We start from the raw sequence: 16851 nt of genomic DNA, 5'->3' as shown, positions 1-16851 counted from the left end.
AGTGGGATTTTTGGATCATATGGTAGTTCTATTTTTAATTTTTTGAGGAACCTCTACACTGTTTTCCATAGTGGCTGCACCAATTTACTTTCCCACCAGCACAGCCTTTGTCTTGATGTCTCTGTGGTATTTGCCTCTGCCAGATACGTCCTCTTGATTTGGAGCTCCTCTCCTTGTTTCCCCAAATCCATTATTTTCCTTCTATCAGTCTGGTTTCTCCTTTTCAGTCTCTTTTTCCAATTTCTCTTCCTTCACCCATCTCTCAGATGTTGATCCCTGGGATTCTGTCCTTAACTCTCTTTTATTCTCATCACACTCCATATATGTGATATCACCCATGAAGGGGGTTTCAATAACCATGAATACACTGACAACTGCTAAATTGAAATCTCTTGCCTAGACTTTCCTGCTGAGCTTCAGACCTATAGAAACAATTGACCACAAGACCCCAAAGACACCTCTAAATCAGGATGCCCCAAACTGAACTCATCATTTTGGAAGAATGAGAAACCTATTCCAGTGAATTTTATCATCATTTATCCTGTTGGCCATGCCTGAAAGTTCCATTACTTTCCTGTTCTCTTATCCTTCTTGCCTTATCTGGGACCAAGTTCTATTAATTCTACCTCTTTAGTATCTTCTATGTCCATCCTTAGTATCTCCTTCTCTCCATCCCTACTGCTGCTGTTTTCTTTAGGCTCTTATCAGCTCTGCGTGATGCTGTAACAGAGTCCTAACTGGTTTCTCCAGTCTTGCCCCCTCCTAACTATTCTCCATTTTGCTTCCAGAGCAATCTTTGTACAAAGATAAATCCTTCAATGTCTGATCATTTCCTTCCAGGGAAAAAGCCACCTTCACAGCATGGAAACAAAGCCCCACATAATCTGCCAGCCTCTTTAATCTTTTTCCCTACTTCTTACCTTTGCTTAAACTGCAACCACAAAGAACTTCTCACAAGACTTGTGATAATCTGTGCCATTGCTTGCTTCAACCTCTGCCTACACATGTGCTACTCCCTCCTCTTGCCCCTCGCATCCTTACCAACACTTGAAATTTTAAAACTTCTTAATACTTTAAATATCATGGATACAAACTGGTATCTCATGTCATTTTAATTTGCTTTTCTCTGATTATAGTGCAGTTGAATAAGCTACTTTTGGCCACTCAGTTTTCTTCTTCTGTGAATTACCTGTTCATATCATTTTGTCCACTTCTATAGGGTTGTTTTTACATTTTATGATTGATTTATAGTATTTATAGTATCGCAGTTAAATATATACACATATTTTTGGAAGAAGAACTGTGTGGTAATAAATCGATATTACTCATGTTATTCTAAGTCTGCTATATTGGTGATAATTTGTTATGGCAGCAATAGAAAACTAACATATGCTTCTTATGAATTTTAGAATCACTGTGCTAGAAGTGTTGTCTTTAGTTTTGATCCCAATGCCCTCACTGAAGATTTATTCCACAGTCTTCTGTTTTCTATTTTTCTGTTGATAAACCAACTACCAATCATTTTGTTTTTCCTTTGGAGGTAAATGTCCTTTTTCTCTCACTGACTAAGATTTTCCTTATGTTTTCTGTTTTAGAAGTTTTTCTACAATGTACCTAGGGTCTTTTTTTCTGTCTTTTATCTTGATGGGAGTTGGTAGTGCTTCTTGTATCTGTGGCTTGATGTCTTTCATTAGTTTGGGAAAATTCTCTGCTGTATTTCCACCAATACTATTCTACCTCAATCTTTCTCTCCTCTCCTTAAGAGACTGCAATTACAAATAGTTATATTTTAAAAAAAATCTTTCTCTATTTGTCTTTATGCTTGTTTCTGTTTTTCTAATCTCCTTGCTCTCTATAATTCAGTCTGGATATTTTCTTCTGAGAATGTTCCAGTTTAACAATTCTGTCTTCTGTTGCATCAAATCTATTGTTAAACCCATCTACTTCTGAAACAGTAATTTCTGTTATTGGATTTTTCATTTCTAGAATATTCTATTGATTCTTTTATTTTTCATTTCCAGTTCTATGCTAAAATTTTTACCTTATTACTTAATTCCTTGAATATTTTAGTCATTGTTATTTTAATTTTTTAATTAATTAATTAATTAATTTCTTTTTCCCCAAAGCCCCAGTAGATAGTTGTATGTCACAGTTGCACATCCTTCTAGTTGCTGTATGTGGGACGTGGCCTCAGCATGGCCGGAGAAGCGGTGCATCGGTGCGCGCCCAGGATCCGAACCCGGGCCACCAGCAGCGGAGCGCGCGCACTTAACCGCTAAGCCACGAGGCTAGCCCGTCATTGTTATTGTAAAATCCCTGTCAAATAAATACAATATCTGGATCACCTGCACGTGTGTTTCATGTCCATTTTAATCTTAGTTTTTGGTCAACTTTTATTGGTCAACTTGTTATTGAGTCAACTTGTTATTTTTGACTTAGTGCTAGTGTTACAGATAAGAAACTGCAGAGATAATTTAAGGCTTTGTATAATATTTTCTCAATCCAGAGAGGACTTACTTTAGCTTCAGGCACTCACCTAAACTGGGGGAAAATCACTTTAATCCAATTAGGGTGGGAAATGGTTTGACACTAGGCTGCGGCCCCAATGAGGCTGCTCTCTTTTGAATACAGCTTTACTATTGGGTGTACTCTTCAAAGTTTCAAGTGAAAGCCTGGAGTGTTTATCAGTGACCCTCCTTCTTGACAGGCCCTGAATGCTAATTTTTTTCACCTAGTCCCATGAGCCTGTCAAAATCTCTGATTAACTTCTCAGCCTCTTTAGCTGCTACTTTCAAACTGACAACTGTTTTGAGGAGAAAAGTGGCTCCAAATGCCAGGCTATCACTCTGATTTTCCTCTCCTAGAAGAGGAATTGTGAGAATAAAGGATGTAAACATCTATGGAACCTCAATATACACTACCAAACTGCCTTCAAAATAGTGGTCTTGCTTTATACTCCCACTGCATTGTGTGAGAATTCCATTTTGTAGAGGTTCACTTTTGAGCAATTTATATACTTATTTTTTTCTTTTGCATTACCATCATGGTTCTTACTAAATTGTGGATATAACATTTTACTCTTCTTTGACATCCCTACAATTCCTGTATGACATCATCATCCTACTGTTATTGAACTCTCTGTGGGATGTTTTCATTTGTTGACAGAATACCTTTTTTGTTTTTTAGACTTGCTTTTTCTGCCTGGGGTGATGAGCATTAGTTTGACTTTTGCTTTTAAATAGACAAGACCCTAGAATAGCTCAGTTATCCCTTTGTTATCGTACTTGTCCTTGAATATGTACAATTGCTCTTCATAAATCTTTCATTGTCCAAGTAAACTGGTTATTCATTGATCTTAAATTTTTATTTTATGCACATAAGTAGAATAAATTAGCTTGTCTGAAAGAAGAAATAACATTGTCCATATCAGGGCTAGTCACTTCATTTGCCTTCCTTTTGATATAAGGCCAAAAGCTGTAGGAAAATATTTCATACAATACATGGAAATTCACAGAGGCAGGGCTGTTAATCTGCTATCACACAGCCTTTAGTAGTTATCTTTTTTCTCTTCCAAATAAGCCTTACCATTTTTCTTTAGCAGGAAAGTGAATTGGGACCTCTGCTTGTATGGCTGAGAGTATAGAGTGATGTGCCCATCACTCTGTCAGTAGCCTTTGCGTGGACTTGATTTGTCAAGAGATTGAAGAGACATATGGCTGTGTCACTTTTTAAGAAACAACCACTTTCTATTATTTAAGCTGATTTGTCTAGTTGTCGGGTTCTCCTTGATAACTCCATGCTACTTATCTGCCTTTAGGTTTCTGCTACTTTAAAGTTTGCTAAAATTATCTTTAGAGTTTCGGTTCTTCCAATACACATCCATCTAACATTCTTTACACAGATTGTCATCCGTATTTATAGTTTGGTGGGAGGAGGGGGGAACTGGTGAGAGGATGCAGCATTTAGGACCTACTAAGTTTATAAAAGGCAAACTTGGAAAGACTCAGGGAACTTGATTCAGTCCATTGGTACTACAAAAGAAAAGTTTTGGTGATAGATCCTTAATGTAAAAGAGAGGTAAGTTAGTACATCACTATTACTAGGTTCTAAGTCATCCAAGGGAAGAATAAATGGGACTTAGTCTAAATGAGAATCTTTTGGGAACATGAGTAGATTTGTAACACTGAAAGATGTTTGGGATCAGAACTATTCATGTAGTTATCATTATCTTGGTGAGGCCCATCTCAGTCCACAACTTACTAACATCCTGACTCTAGACTTATAGATTGCAGTATTACCTGGGGGTAGAGATGGAGGATGGGTAGGACAGTAGCCTTCTTAATATAGATTGGTCAACCCTAGGCATCTAGAACTGACCTTGCAGCTAAGATGTGATCTTAGATGTAGGGAGAAAGATCATGCATAACTAGTGAAAATTCTAATAAAGTCTCTACCTTGTTTCTTGTTTGCCTACTAACTCTTTTTTCCTCCTGCTAGAAGATATTAAACATCCCTAAAAATCTGGAAAAAATATATGAACCAATGTTTTTCAAGATATTGGACATTGACCAATGAAGAACAGTGATCCCTGAGAGACAGGAAACAAATGAGATAAGCCTTAAAATTTCCCCAGATTATTGCCTTGAGAGAGTTTCCAGGCTGCATTGTAGAGAGGGGAAACCAGGTAGAGCCTGGTGAATTCTCTGACTTGAGGCGATGGAGCTGAGAGCCTGGGGAGACCAAGGTGGCAAGAGGTCACAGGCAGAGTATTGGAGAGGAGATTGCTGCATAAAGAGAGAATTCTGGAGATTTTCAGAGGGTTTCTTTTGAGTGTTTAGCAGAGGATTGATCAGCACATGCATCTGAGTAAACTCTCCAAGACTAGAGAAAAAGACCACTTGAAAGGGTTAGGAAGAACAGTACTCAGAACTCCCACAGGATCAGGAAGAGGGCCTATTCCCATCAGCCAGACTGAAAAACCTCATAATTCATGGGGCATTGGGTAGAGTACTCATAGAGTCTTGCCTCAATAGTGAGGAATAATTAGCCATGGAGTAGACATTGCTCTGCCGCCACCTAACAAATTTTAAAAACAAGTCCCAAAAGGCTCAAAGTATTTCCAAGTATCTTAATTTCATTACAGAACAAAGCTCAAGAATTTTTATAGGAATATAAAAATATTCCAGCACCCAAACAAAGTAAAATTCAAAATTTCTGACATCTAATAAAAAATTACCAGGCATGCAAATACATTGGAAAATCCAACCCATAATAATGAGAAAAATAAACAAATCAAAACTGACCCAGAACTGGCAAAAATATTAGAAATTGCTTAAAAGGAAAGTTCCTTGTAACTGTATTCTGTAAGTATAAAAAGCTAGAGTAAAGATTGAACATGATAAGTAGAGACATGGTTGAGATGAAAAATACACTGGATGGGATTAACAGCAGATTAATCATTGCAGATGAAAAGATTAATGTACTCGAAGGTATAGTAATAAATATTATCCAAAATGAAACACACTAACCAAAAGGGAAATTAAGAAAACAATCTCATTTACATTAGCAACAAAAAGAGTAAAATACTTTGGTATTAATTTAACCAAAGATGTGAAAGGCTTGTAAACTGAAAACTATATGACATTGATGAAGGAAACTTAAAAAAGACACAAATAAATGAAAAGACATTCCATGTTTGTGGATTGGAAGATCTAATATTGTGAAAATGTTCATCCTACCCAAAGTAATCTACACATTCAATGCAATCCCTGTCGAAACCCCAATGACATTTTTTTACAGAAGTTGAATGAACAATCCTGAAATTCATAGGGAACCACAAAAGACCCAAATACCCAAAGCAATCTTGAGCAAGAAGAACAAAGCTGGAGGTATCATACTTCCTGACTTCAAATTATGTTACAAAGCTAAAGTAATTAAAACAGTATGGTACTGGCATAAAAACAGACATATAGACCAATGGAACAGAACAGAGAACCCCAAAACAAACCTATGCATTTTTTTTATTATATAAGTTTCAAGTGTACAGTATTATAATTCAACATCTATATACACTACAAAACGATCACCACCACAAGTCTAGTTACCATCCATCACCACACAGTTGACCCCCTTCGCCCATTTCACTCAAGTTGTATATCTTAAGTATATACAATTTTTATGTCAATGATATCACAATAAAGCTCTTAAAAAAAACTGAAGGAAGAACACATCACAAACAGATGCATACTACAAGGAATGTTAAAAGAGGTCCTTTTCAGATAGTAGGATAATTTTACTGATGAAAACATGACTTACAGACAAAAAAAACAAAAGGCACTGAAAAGCAGTGAAAATATATAAGGATAAATATAAAAGATATTTCTCTTGTCATTTAAATTTCTTTTAAAATTTGATTATTTAAACAAAAGTAATTATGACATATGGAATTTATAAGATATGTAGAAGTCAAATATGTGACAGCAAAAGCACAATGGCTGAGAGGAGAGAAATGAAAATATAGTATTGTAAGGCTCTCACATATGTGAAGTGGTGTAATAGCATTTGAAGGTGGTCTGTGATGGGCTCCAGATGTATCCTATAAACCTGGAAGGAACCCCTAAAATAACAGTTATAGCTAATCAGCCAACAATGGAGATAAAATGAAATCATCAATAATAATTAATTCAAAAGAAGCCAGGAAAAGACGACAAAGAGCACAAAGAACAGTTGGGACAAATAGAAAACAAATAGCAAGATAGTAGACAATCTTAACCATATTAACAATTACCTTAAATATAAATAATTTAAATACTCAAATTAAAAGACAGAGAATGTCAGATTGGATAAAAGAGCAAGTCCCAACTACATGCTACCTACAAAACATTCACTTTAAATATAAAGACATAAATAGGTTTAAAGTAAAAGGATAGAAAAAGATATACCATGCTAACACTAGTAAAAAGAAAGCTGAAGTAGCTATATTAATGTCAGACATAGTATATTTCTGAGCAAAGAATAATGCCAGAGATAAAGATATAGATTGATGTAAAGATCGATTCATTAAAAGGATGTAACAATCCTACATGTTTGTGCACCTAATAACAGAGCTTCAAAATACATGAAACAAAAAATGATAGAACTGCAAGGAGAAATCAACAAGACTACAATTACAGTCAGAGATTTTAACAGCCTTTTCTCAATAATTGATAGAACGAGTAGAATAAAATCAGCAAAAAAACAATAGAGTTAACACCATCAACCAATTTGACCTGATCGACCACTCAACAACAGCAGAATATACATTTTTTGTAAGTGCACCCAGAACACTTACCAGGATAGACAATAAAACATGTTCTTTGACCATTATGGAATATTTTTAGAAATCAATAATAAAAAGATATCTGCAATATTATTGGAACTAGAAAATCTGTAAAATATTTGGGAAGTAAATAATACACTTCTTATTATTCAAAGATCAAAAAAGAAATGAAAATGGAAATTTGTAAATATTTTTTAATTGAATGAAAATGAATATAGAACATATCAAAATTTGTAGGATGTCACTAAAGCTGTATTTAGGGGAAAATTCATAGTATTAAATGCTTATATTAGAAGAGAAAAAGGTATTAAATCAATGCTTTCAGCTTCCACCTTGAGAAACTAGAAAAAGAAAAGCAAATGAAACCTAAAGTAGGCAGAAGAAAGGGAATATAAATCAGAATGGAAATCAATGAAATAGAAAACAAAAGCAAAAATATTTAGAGAAAATCAATGAAACCAAACACCAGTTCTTTGAGATGGTGGATAAAACTGATAAGGTTTGGGCAAGATTGATCAGGAAAAAGAGAGAAGACACATATGACCAATATCAGCAATAAGAAATGTGACATCACTACAGATTCTATAGATTCTAAAAGGATAGTAAGGGAATATTAGGAACAACTTTATGACAATAAATTTGACAACTTAGATGAAATGGACAAATTCCTTGAAAAACACAAACTACTCAAGTTCACACAAGAAAAAAAGAGATAACCAGAATATCCTGATATCTATTGTAAGGAAATAGATTTAGGGGTCGACCCGGTGGCGCAAGCGGTTAAGTGCATGCACTCCGCTACAGTGGCCTGGAGTTCGCCGGTTCAGATCCCGGACGTGCACTGATGCACTGCTTGGCAAGCCATGCTGTGGCAGCATCCCCATATAAAGTGGAGGAAGATGGGCACGGATGTTAGCCCAGGGCCAGTCTTCCTCAGCAAAAAAAGAGAAGGATTGGCAGATGTTAGCACAGGGCTGATCTCCTCACACACACACAAAAAAGAAATAGATTTATAGATAAAAACTTTCCTGCAAAGAAACTCCAAGCCCAGATGGCTTCACTGATGAATTCTATAAAACACTTAAGGAAAAAATAATATTACTTCTACACTAACTCTTCTAGAAAATGAGAAGAGAAGGGAATAAATCTCAACTCATTCTATAAAGCGAGCATTACCCTCATACCAAAGCAGACGAAGACATTGCAGGAAAAGAAAACTACAGACCAATATTCTTCACAAATATAGATGTAAAACTTTGAAACAAAATTTTAGCCAATCAAATTCAACAATATATTAAAAGGATAAACATTATGACCAAATGAGGTTTATTTCAAGAGTTTAGAGTTGCTTTAACGTGAAGGAAAAAAATATGATCATCTCAATAGATGTATAAAAAGCTTTTGACGAAATCCAATTCATATATTCATCACCACAGATTAAATATTCTGAATCACAATCCTGTCACTCTTTTGTTTAAAACTTTCCCATTGCTTTCCATTGCCCATAGTGAAGTCCACATTCCTGTCTGGTATTCAAGGCTCACTGTGATCTGACCCCAGCCCTGGCCCATACAGCCCTGTTACACCTCTTCATGCACTGCTCAGTGTAGCCATGTTGTAAAATGCCTTGTACTCGATCTTAGCTTTTCTGCTTCCTTCACTATGTTTATGCTGCTCCTTTGCTCTAGGCTAGTGGTTCTCAACCCTAGCTGTGCATTATAATTACCATAAGATGTTTAAAAAACAAAAAATGATGCCCAATTCTACGACTAGAAATTCTGACTCAAAGAGTCTGGGGTATGGTCAGGACATTAAAAACTCCCCAGGTGATTCAATTGTGTAGGTTGAGAACTAATGGTCTAGGATGTTCTTATAGTCTCCAAATTTGCATATCCAAAATTTACTTACCTTTCCAAGATATTCTAAATGATAACTCCTTCACGAAATCTTCCCAGATCATTCTCTGCTGGAAGAAAGCTCTCCTCTGAATGCCTCGATACTTTATTTGCCTCTCTCTTGAGTCTTACCCGCAGGTCTTCCCTGATCTATCTGAGTGAAAGTTCTTAAAACCATATTCACAGGTCTTTTTTTGAATTATTGCCCCAGACGAGTCATCATTTTTAACATAGTAAGTACTGAGTGAATAATTTGATGAAGTGTTTTTAGATGGTTGAGAAAATACTTAAGTATTCACTACAGTTAAATGGTCATAATGGTTGATTTTAGGAAATCTGGCTTAACGGACCTAATTGTCTGACCCTCAACTCTGGCTAACAACATCTTTTAGCCCTCTAACAACCTGTGTTTATTACTAACAATTCACAATTCAATCTGTTGTTCATGCAACAAGAAAAGCAGGGTTAACTAAATGTATACGTGACTCAGCTCTTTTATTTTAGTTTTAATATCAACTTTCTTCCTGATCAATTCTTTTTGCCATAGATACTAACAACCATAAAAATGGATCAATGAGGGGCTGGCCCCGTGGTGTAGTGGTTAAGTTTGTGCATTCCACTTTGGCAGCCCGGGCTTCACAGGTTTGGATCCCAGGCGCAGACCTATGCACTGCTTATCAAGCCAGGCTGTGGCAGGCGTCCCACATAAAATAGAGGAAGATGGGCACAGATGTTAGCTCAGGGCTAATCATCCTCACCACAAAAAAAAAAAAGGATCAATGAGTTAAAAGTCTACCTTTCTCTTTCTGTGTTGAACTCGAGAGCCTAGTAGAGGAAAAAAAGATACTAAATCCATCTGAATGATTTGCCAATATTAAAAAAGCTCCTTGAATAATTGAGTATATTTTATTTGTAGGGATTATGTAGTTCTGTTTTCTCTGGCATCTTTGAAGAATTAACACTCCTTGTTTGGTTCCCTAGAAAGTTGTATTGATTCCTTTTAGCTGCTCAGAACATGAAACAATTATATTTCAATCAATTGCTTAGGGTTTTAGATGAAATCATGGATCTAACAAAAGAGTAGAACTTTATTTCCTACTGATTTGTTGCTCCCACCACAACAGAAGATACTAAATAGTTCAAATAGAATATGTACCTGGATCTAGAGGGGCCCACTTCTTCAAGAATCATAGAAAAGTGCTTCCAAGTTTTCTCGGCATGGAATGAGCGTGCAATAAGTTTCTTTGAATCACCAAACAAAGATAGGAAATAATCCTCTCCTTCCCCAGTCACAGCTGGCTCAGGAGCAAGGACTGACAGAGGCTGTTTCTTTGGAATTATGGAGCTGTCAACTCCTTTCAAAGAAACCAAAGAGGGAAGCAACAGAGAGAGAAGTAAATAAAAGGACATTACCCAAAGCTACTCTCTTTATTCTTTGCTTCTGCAAAACTACATTAGTTATACATTTTACTGTCACTGTCAAACTCAATGAGGATAGTTAAAAGCTTTAAACCAAAGTCTATAAAATAATCAGTAAGTGATTATTTTTAGTGACACTCAATTCCTAGAGATTATTTCAGTTATCTTAAACTATCAATTATATCATCAGAATAATGACTGTTTAACTGATTATTTATTTGTCCTAGAAGCATCATAAATTTTTGAGTAGGTAAAATATTTGAGTCTCAAATTTGGATATGTTATATATAAACACAACTTTATTCTAGTTCATCTTAGCTATTCTCCTCAAATTACTACCCATAAATTAAAGCTTTTCAAATGAGTCATTTTCTACCAATGGTTAGTACTTCTGCCAGGAAAAGACTTAAGTTTCCTCTAATCAACTAAAATACTTTATTAGAAAGATAAAGTAATGCTTAATCAGATTTGGGTATCCTTTTGGAAATTTGCTCTTTTAAAATTCTTACCACTATGATTCAAATATGAAATAGGTTTCAGGATTTTGCATAGAGAGAACCATGCTGGATAAATCTAATGATGTGTTTGTAAAGAGAGACTAACACTAAAGAGAGGCATCATGATAAGTGGATAGAGCAATGCATTTTGGATTTAGACAGACCTGCAATTGTATCCCAGCTCTGCCATTTACTAAGCGAACTGATTTAAACTTTCCAATTCTCAGTTGTCCTGAACCTAGAATAGGGATAATACTACATTGTGTAAGGCGATGTGAGGATTGAAGACAATGTAGGTAAGTGTCTAGCACAGTGTCTGGTATGTAGCAGGTACTCAATAAATGATAGCTATTATTGTAGTACAGAGGCTTTGGTTAATGTGACTCTGGGTCCAAAATCATCAAAGGATTAAGACAATCTAGAGTTTTTTTTAATATTCTTGTATCTTTAACAAAACCAAAGCAAGGTGATAGATGGAAAGTAATAAATGCGTAGTTCCTAAAGAGGATTCCTTAAAGTGTTTTGTTTAGAAGAAATGTTTGGAATTAAATTAGTTCATTCTCAGTCAAGTGTTTACTTAACCCTTAAATTCCCTTGGGGAAGGAGAATATATAGCATACTTTTTAACAGCTCATCCCGAGGGATGAAAACCTTTGTATTCTAAAAGGAAAAGAGACACATTAATTTTAGTCCCAGTTGTTATTTCATCTAAAGGAAATGAACCAATGCAACAAGTCTCAGCAGACCCAGACATCTATCTACAGAAGCAGAATCAACAGGTACTGAAGGAGAAGACTACATCTCAGCTCAAGTCTCATCTTGCAAGGGGAAGCCAATATATTTTGTTTTATCCCCCTAATACTAGTAGTTTTCACAGTTTAACTGAAATATAGAACATATGCCATGATGATACAGTGCCAAAGGATGGAAAATATTCCCTCCTTAGATCTAAAGTTTGTATTTGCAATTTTAAACATATGGATTTTGGTCATTGCTAATGGTCAGTGTGAACTTAGGAGGCTTCTTTGAAAAATGTATCTCAGGCATACAAACAACGAAGCACAGGGAATATGACAATAACGGCAGCAGGTCAAAATCCTACTGTGTCCTACATATAACACTGTGTCAAAGGCTTAGGAAAATACCAGAAACAAAATGAAATATAGATAAGAAGCAGCCAGGCTGTAAATGTCCACAGAATAGTAGAGGAAAACGGAGGCATCAAGTAGTCGTGTGTGTGCGCGCGCTACCAATTTTGAAACTTGTTAGTTGACTGGCAACTGAAATACAGACCCCAAATCTAGCCTTTTCTATGAGAAGGTGCTTACCAATATGTTCAGATTCACAACTAAGTCTTTTGAGTACTTACACTGTGCTAGGTGATTTTCATAAATATCTCATTTAATCCTTAGGATAGCCCTATGAAGTTGATATTTTAATCCCCATTTTGCCGTTGTGGAAAATGGAACTCTGAGATGCTAAATACCTCACCTAATGTCTCACACTGTAGGGAGTAGAAAGGTAGTTTGGACCTAGGTCCTTTGTTTCCAAGGACAGTGGTCTTTTTAGTAAACCGTGATCATATACCCTCAAAGTTCCCTAAACAAGGTAAGGAAGAAACATCCTATATCGTGCGTATTGCTGAATGCATTGTTGACAACTGCCAAAATTTTACTTCTTCCTACCGTAGTACTGTTTTCATTTTCCTCTCCTCCAAATTCTGTATTGTTTCTCCCTTTTCTCTCCACCACTTTATTGCCTACTTTATTTTTCTTCCTTCTCTTATCTATCTGTCTCTTTCTTACTTAAGCCATAAGTCTCCTAAAGGCACAAAATACACAAGACATTGCTTAATCTTGCTGGTAGCGTTCAGAGGAAGGGCAGTTAAGGATACACGTTAGAATTTTAATTATCTAGCAACTCTAGAGCATCCAGGCAGTCAACCCATGAGCGATTATGATAATTCAAGATATTTTAATCATGGGGGTGATATATTTGGCCACATACATTTATGTGACCTGAATATGACTCCAGTGCTAGGATCAATGGTGACCATAGTCAACTGTCTCTGCATATGACATTAAGAAATTAGTATTATTGGAGATAAATAATAAAACATCATTCTGGCTTCCAGGCACATAAAGAATCTATCGGACTATATACTTTATAAATAGTCTAAAACTTTTGGTACATGTTTTGCTTACCCAAGCTCTTTTCTGATCGGGAACGGCTCACTATGATAGATTTAAGAGACTTTTTTCCAATCGTTGATATAGTTTCTCCACTAAAATGAGGGCTAGACAGAAAGCAACTGAGAAGCATTTCATGAGATAATGACCGTGACAATGGCAGTGTTGTGGTTTCTGAATCTGTCGTCGTTGGAAAAAAATGTACTAAAGATCGCTGTGTCTTTGGGAGATCGTCATGTGTATCTTCTCTTCTGGGTACAAAAATCAGCATAATCAACTAAGTAAGAAAGTCAAAATTAATAGACTATGAACATAAGAAGCTTAAACTATCATTATTACCCAGAGTTCTGCTTTTCAAAGGTATTATGCCTCTAACATAAGCACAAGAACATCTTATATGTTCTACAATCTAAATAAAACACTTTAGTGTCAAGTCAAGACATGCTTTTCTTTTTTCTACTTAAAAATCAATAAATCTCTACTGTAGATGGTTTTAGGAAAGTGTAAAAGTAGAAGGAAGAAAGTAAAAATCACCATAATGCCACCAACCAAAAAATTTACCATTTCCTCCCAAGCTTTTAATGCATTTTTTACTCAAAGCTGAGGCTGTATAAACCATTTATATCTCACTTTTATTACATCATATTTCCCCTTTCCACTAATATAAAAAACATTATTATAATTCTTGTTTAATATATCATTTACTACACTTTTTTCCTTTAATTCCTGCTGCTGCTTAACTAATTTTCCTATATTTATAAAGATTCTAGAGTTAATGTCTGCTTTCAAATACACTTTTCAAGTAACTATAAATACAATACACGTGTATATGTGCCTGTGTACTTGTGTTTGTGCGTGTGACTGTTGAACAGCAGAAAAGAGGGAGAAGAAAGACTTAATTTCCAGGCATTATTTTTATAAGTAAATCTTACTATGAACAAAGATTTTCCTTTCTTTCTTTTTATAAATATAAAAGCATTTGTTAACTAGTGCACAACCATTTAAACAAAGTCCCTAAACTACCGTACGCTTATTTCACAAGTAAACCAATTCTCATGGCGTGGCTCGTGAAAAGGCTTATGACAGCTCCATTTTATGAGTGACATTGAGACTCAGTAACTTCAAAGCAATTCGTGTGTGTGTGTGCGTGTGTGTGTGTGTGTTTAATGCTTGAATTGTGAACAAGGTCCTGGAGTCCAAAACCCTCTAGCTCTCTGAAAAACCGGATAAATGGCCAGCTCTAGCACCCCCTTTCTGGGGGCCACATGTCTATCCACTATAAATTAGGAGCTAAGTATTTTGCCTCCATGGATTGTCTTTATTTTGATCTCTTTGTTTTCCAGAGTTCCTGTGAAGTTATTTCAGCCAGTTTTCTGTTTGTTTTGTTTCAAGTGTTTCCATAAGGGAACAAGGGCCTGGAGCTTCCTCATCTGCCATCTTGCTGACGTCAGTCTCGATCTCTTTGTTTACCAAGAGGTGTTCACAATCATTTTGTTCTACAATTTGTAAGTTCTTTCATCAGACAGATTATATCTGGAGAGCTTTGTACTCAAAATCACATTTCTCTAAATGTACCTCTCAGAAGGCACAGGCATCTCAGGCAATTTTTTAAAATATAATTAAATGTCATTTGCTTTGAAAACTGCATTAGGACTAACCCAGTACTTATTAGGCTTGAGCATTTGCCATTCTGCTGACACCCCGGCACTTGTCTTTGTCTGGAAAGCTCTAACCCACGAAGATACGCTCTTGAGTACGACTGTGGTGCTGGTGCAAAGGAGACTATAGAGGTCGATGGTCAAATTACAAATATTTCATCTCTGTCCAAAATGAGACAGCATCATATGACATGACTTCTCCCTGACACTGGCTGGAATAAGCAGGAAAAGTAATTTCTCTTTTAAAGTTCCATACATCTGGGTTTCATTACAAACTGGCTATATCTTTTCAGTATGTTCATTTTATAAGCTCCAAATTTTTTTCTTCCTCCAGTAAAACAATAGCATTTCCAAATAAATTTAATTCCAAAAGATATTCCCAATAAGCCTTCACAAACATGATCAAAGAAATCTTGCCTAGGGCCACAGGGTATTCTATTTTTGTAGTTGAACAAGAAATTTCTAATGACTGCACACCTTTGGAAGAGCTGAAACATGTCAGAAAGAGATCTGTGTGATGTAGACCATTATCTGAACCCTGCACTCACTGACCTATTAGACTCCTTTTGGAAGATGACAGAATTTTCCTAGTGCTTAGTTAACTTTCCCTTTAGCATATGGAATTTTCCAAGCCCCTTCTTGTTATTTTGCTTCCTCTGTAATTAATTAGCACTAAACCAGGGGTGGTTATAAAAACTCAATTCCAGCATTTCAGTGTCATTTTGGGAGGTGCTGCATTGGTAATCCTGACAACAGTCATTTCTCAGATGACTTTTTTTTTTTTTTTTTAGATGACTTCTAAGAACAAATATTTAAAAAGTGAGTTTGAACTAAACAGTAAACACAGGACATCTAGATGCAAAGTAACATTAGCTTTAAATTATGTATACTCAATACTAGAAGTCATTTTTTAGAAAACATTGGAAAACTAATGCTAATGCTTTAGTTGATAGAATGATTTACATTAGTAGTTAAAATAGGGCGTTGTAGTCTTTATTTAACATCTTCACAGACATTTCCAAAACCAAAATTCGTTAGCAGTTCTTTGTCCCCAGGTTAGTAAAGTAGTTCTAATGAAATTGTCTGCAAATTGCCTTGACGTGTTAGATACGAGCTTTGGCATCTCAACCAGGTCTGATGTGATGGAGATCTGTCTAGGTGAATTGTTATATTACTCAAGGACTGGAACCTTATAAAACAGTGGCTGGGGAAATAGTTGTATGTTATAGTTCATTAATTTTAGAAAATTTGTGAAATCGATTCTAGTTCTAACACTTCATAAGATGTTTTGAAACAACAGGTCAAGTACTCCATCGTTATCCTCTCCTCTCCTTTGTGTCATTCTTACCGTGCTTGATTGTCCATTTTCTCTTCCTGTTCGTGGACGTCAGTCTGTAGGGCCACTGAGGGTTCCTGAATGGCTTGTATGTCTTTCATCTTGGCTAGAAGAGAAGTCTCTTTTCTTTCCTGTGAAAACAAATCATGACATTAGGCAATGAATATAGCTGAGGTTCAAGGCAGATTCTCTTTCAAGTGACCTCACCTGTTAATCTACCTTAAAGCATCTGCCAGATTTAATGATTTCTTTACCAAGCTGTTGCCAAAACCAAGATTCTAATGGGAATATGTAAGTACTGACATAGCCAATACTGATATTGGCTAAGGATATTAGACAAATCAAGGTGAAAGTATGTAGCATTCACTGGAATGAGCTGAAGAGGTGGGGCAGTAACCCAGCAAAGCCACCTTTGTGACTACAACTTTCACATCTGGCCAACACTGCCTGTTAGAACACTATGAGGTAATGTCTCCATAGTTACAAAGTTCCAGTCTCTGAACAGCTACCATGTTGACGCTGCACCTGCTTTGCAGTTT

General features: G+C 35.9%; 1 protein-coding gene across 1 annotated transcript in view; it reads right to left on the bottom strand.

Annotated features, from left to right (window-relative positions):
* Positions 1-16414, bottom strand: part of LMNTD1 (lamin tail domain containing 1) — a 35373-nt gene extending 18959 nt beyond the window's left edge. The window contains exons 1-3 of the mRNA XM_087441977.1: positions 16325-16414; positions 13334-13569; positions 10370-10568 (exon numbers count right to left, since the gene is read on the bottom strand). Of these exons, the coding sequence (XP_087298103.1) occupies positions 10370-10568; positions 13334-13569; positions 16325-16413 (524 nt within the window). The 5' untranslated portion in view covers position 16414. The remainder of the gene's footprint in view (positions 1-10369; positions 10569-13333; positions 13570-16324) is intronic.
* Positions 16415-16851: the final 437 nt, after the last annotated feature.

The sequence above is a fragment of the Ceratotherium simum genome, chromosome 17, assembly GCF_057802395.1.
Source record: "Ceratotherium simum simum isolate JZ-2026a chromosome 17, ASM5780239v1, whole genome shotgun sequence".
Taxonomy (NCBI): domain Eukaryota; kingdom Metazoa; phylum Chordata; class Mammalia; order Perissodactyla; family Rhinocerotidae; genus Ceratotherium; species Ceratotherium simum.
This window is presented reverse-complemented; position numbering and strand designations above follow the sequence as displayed.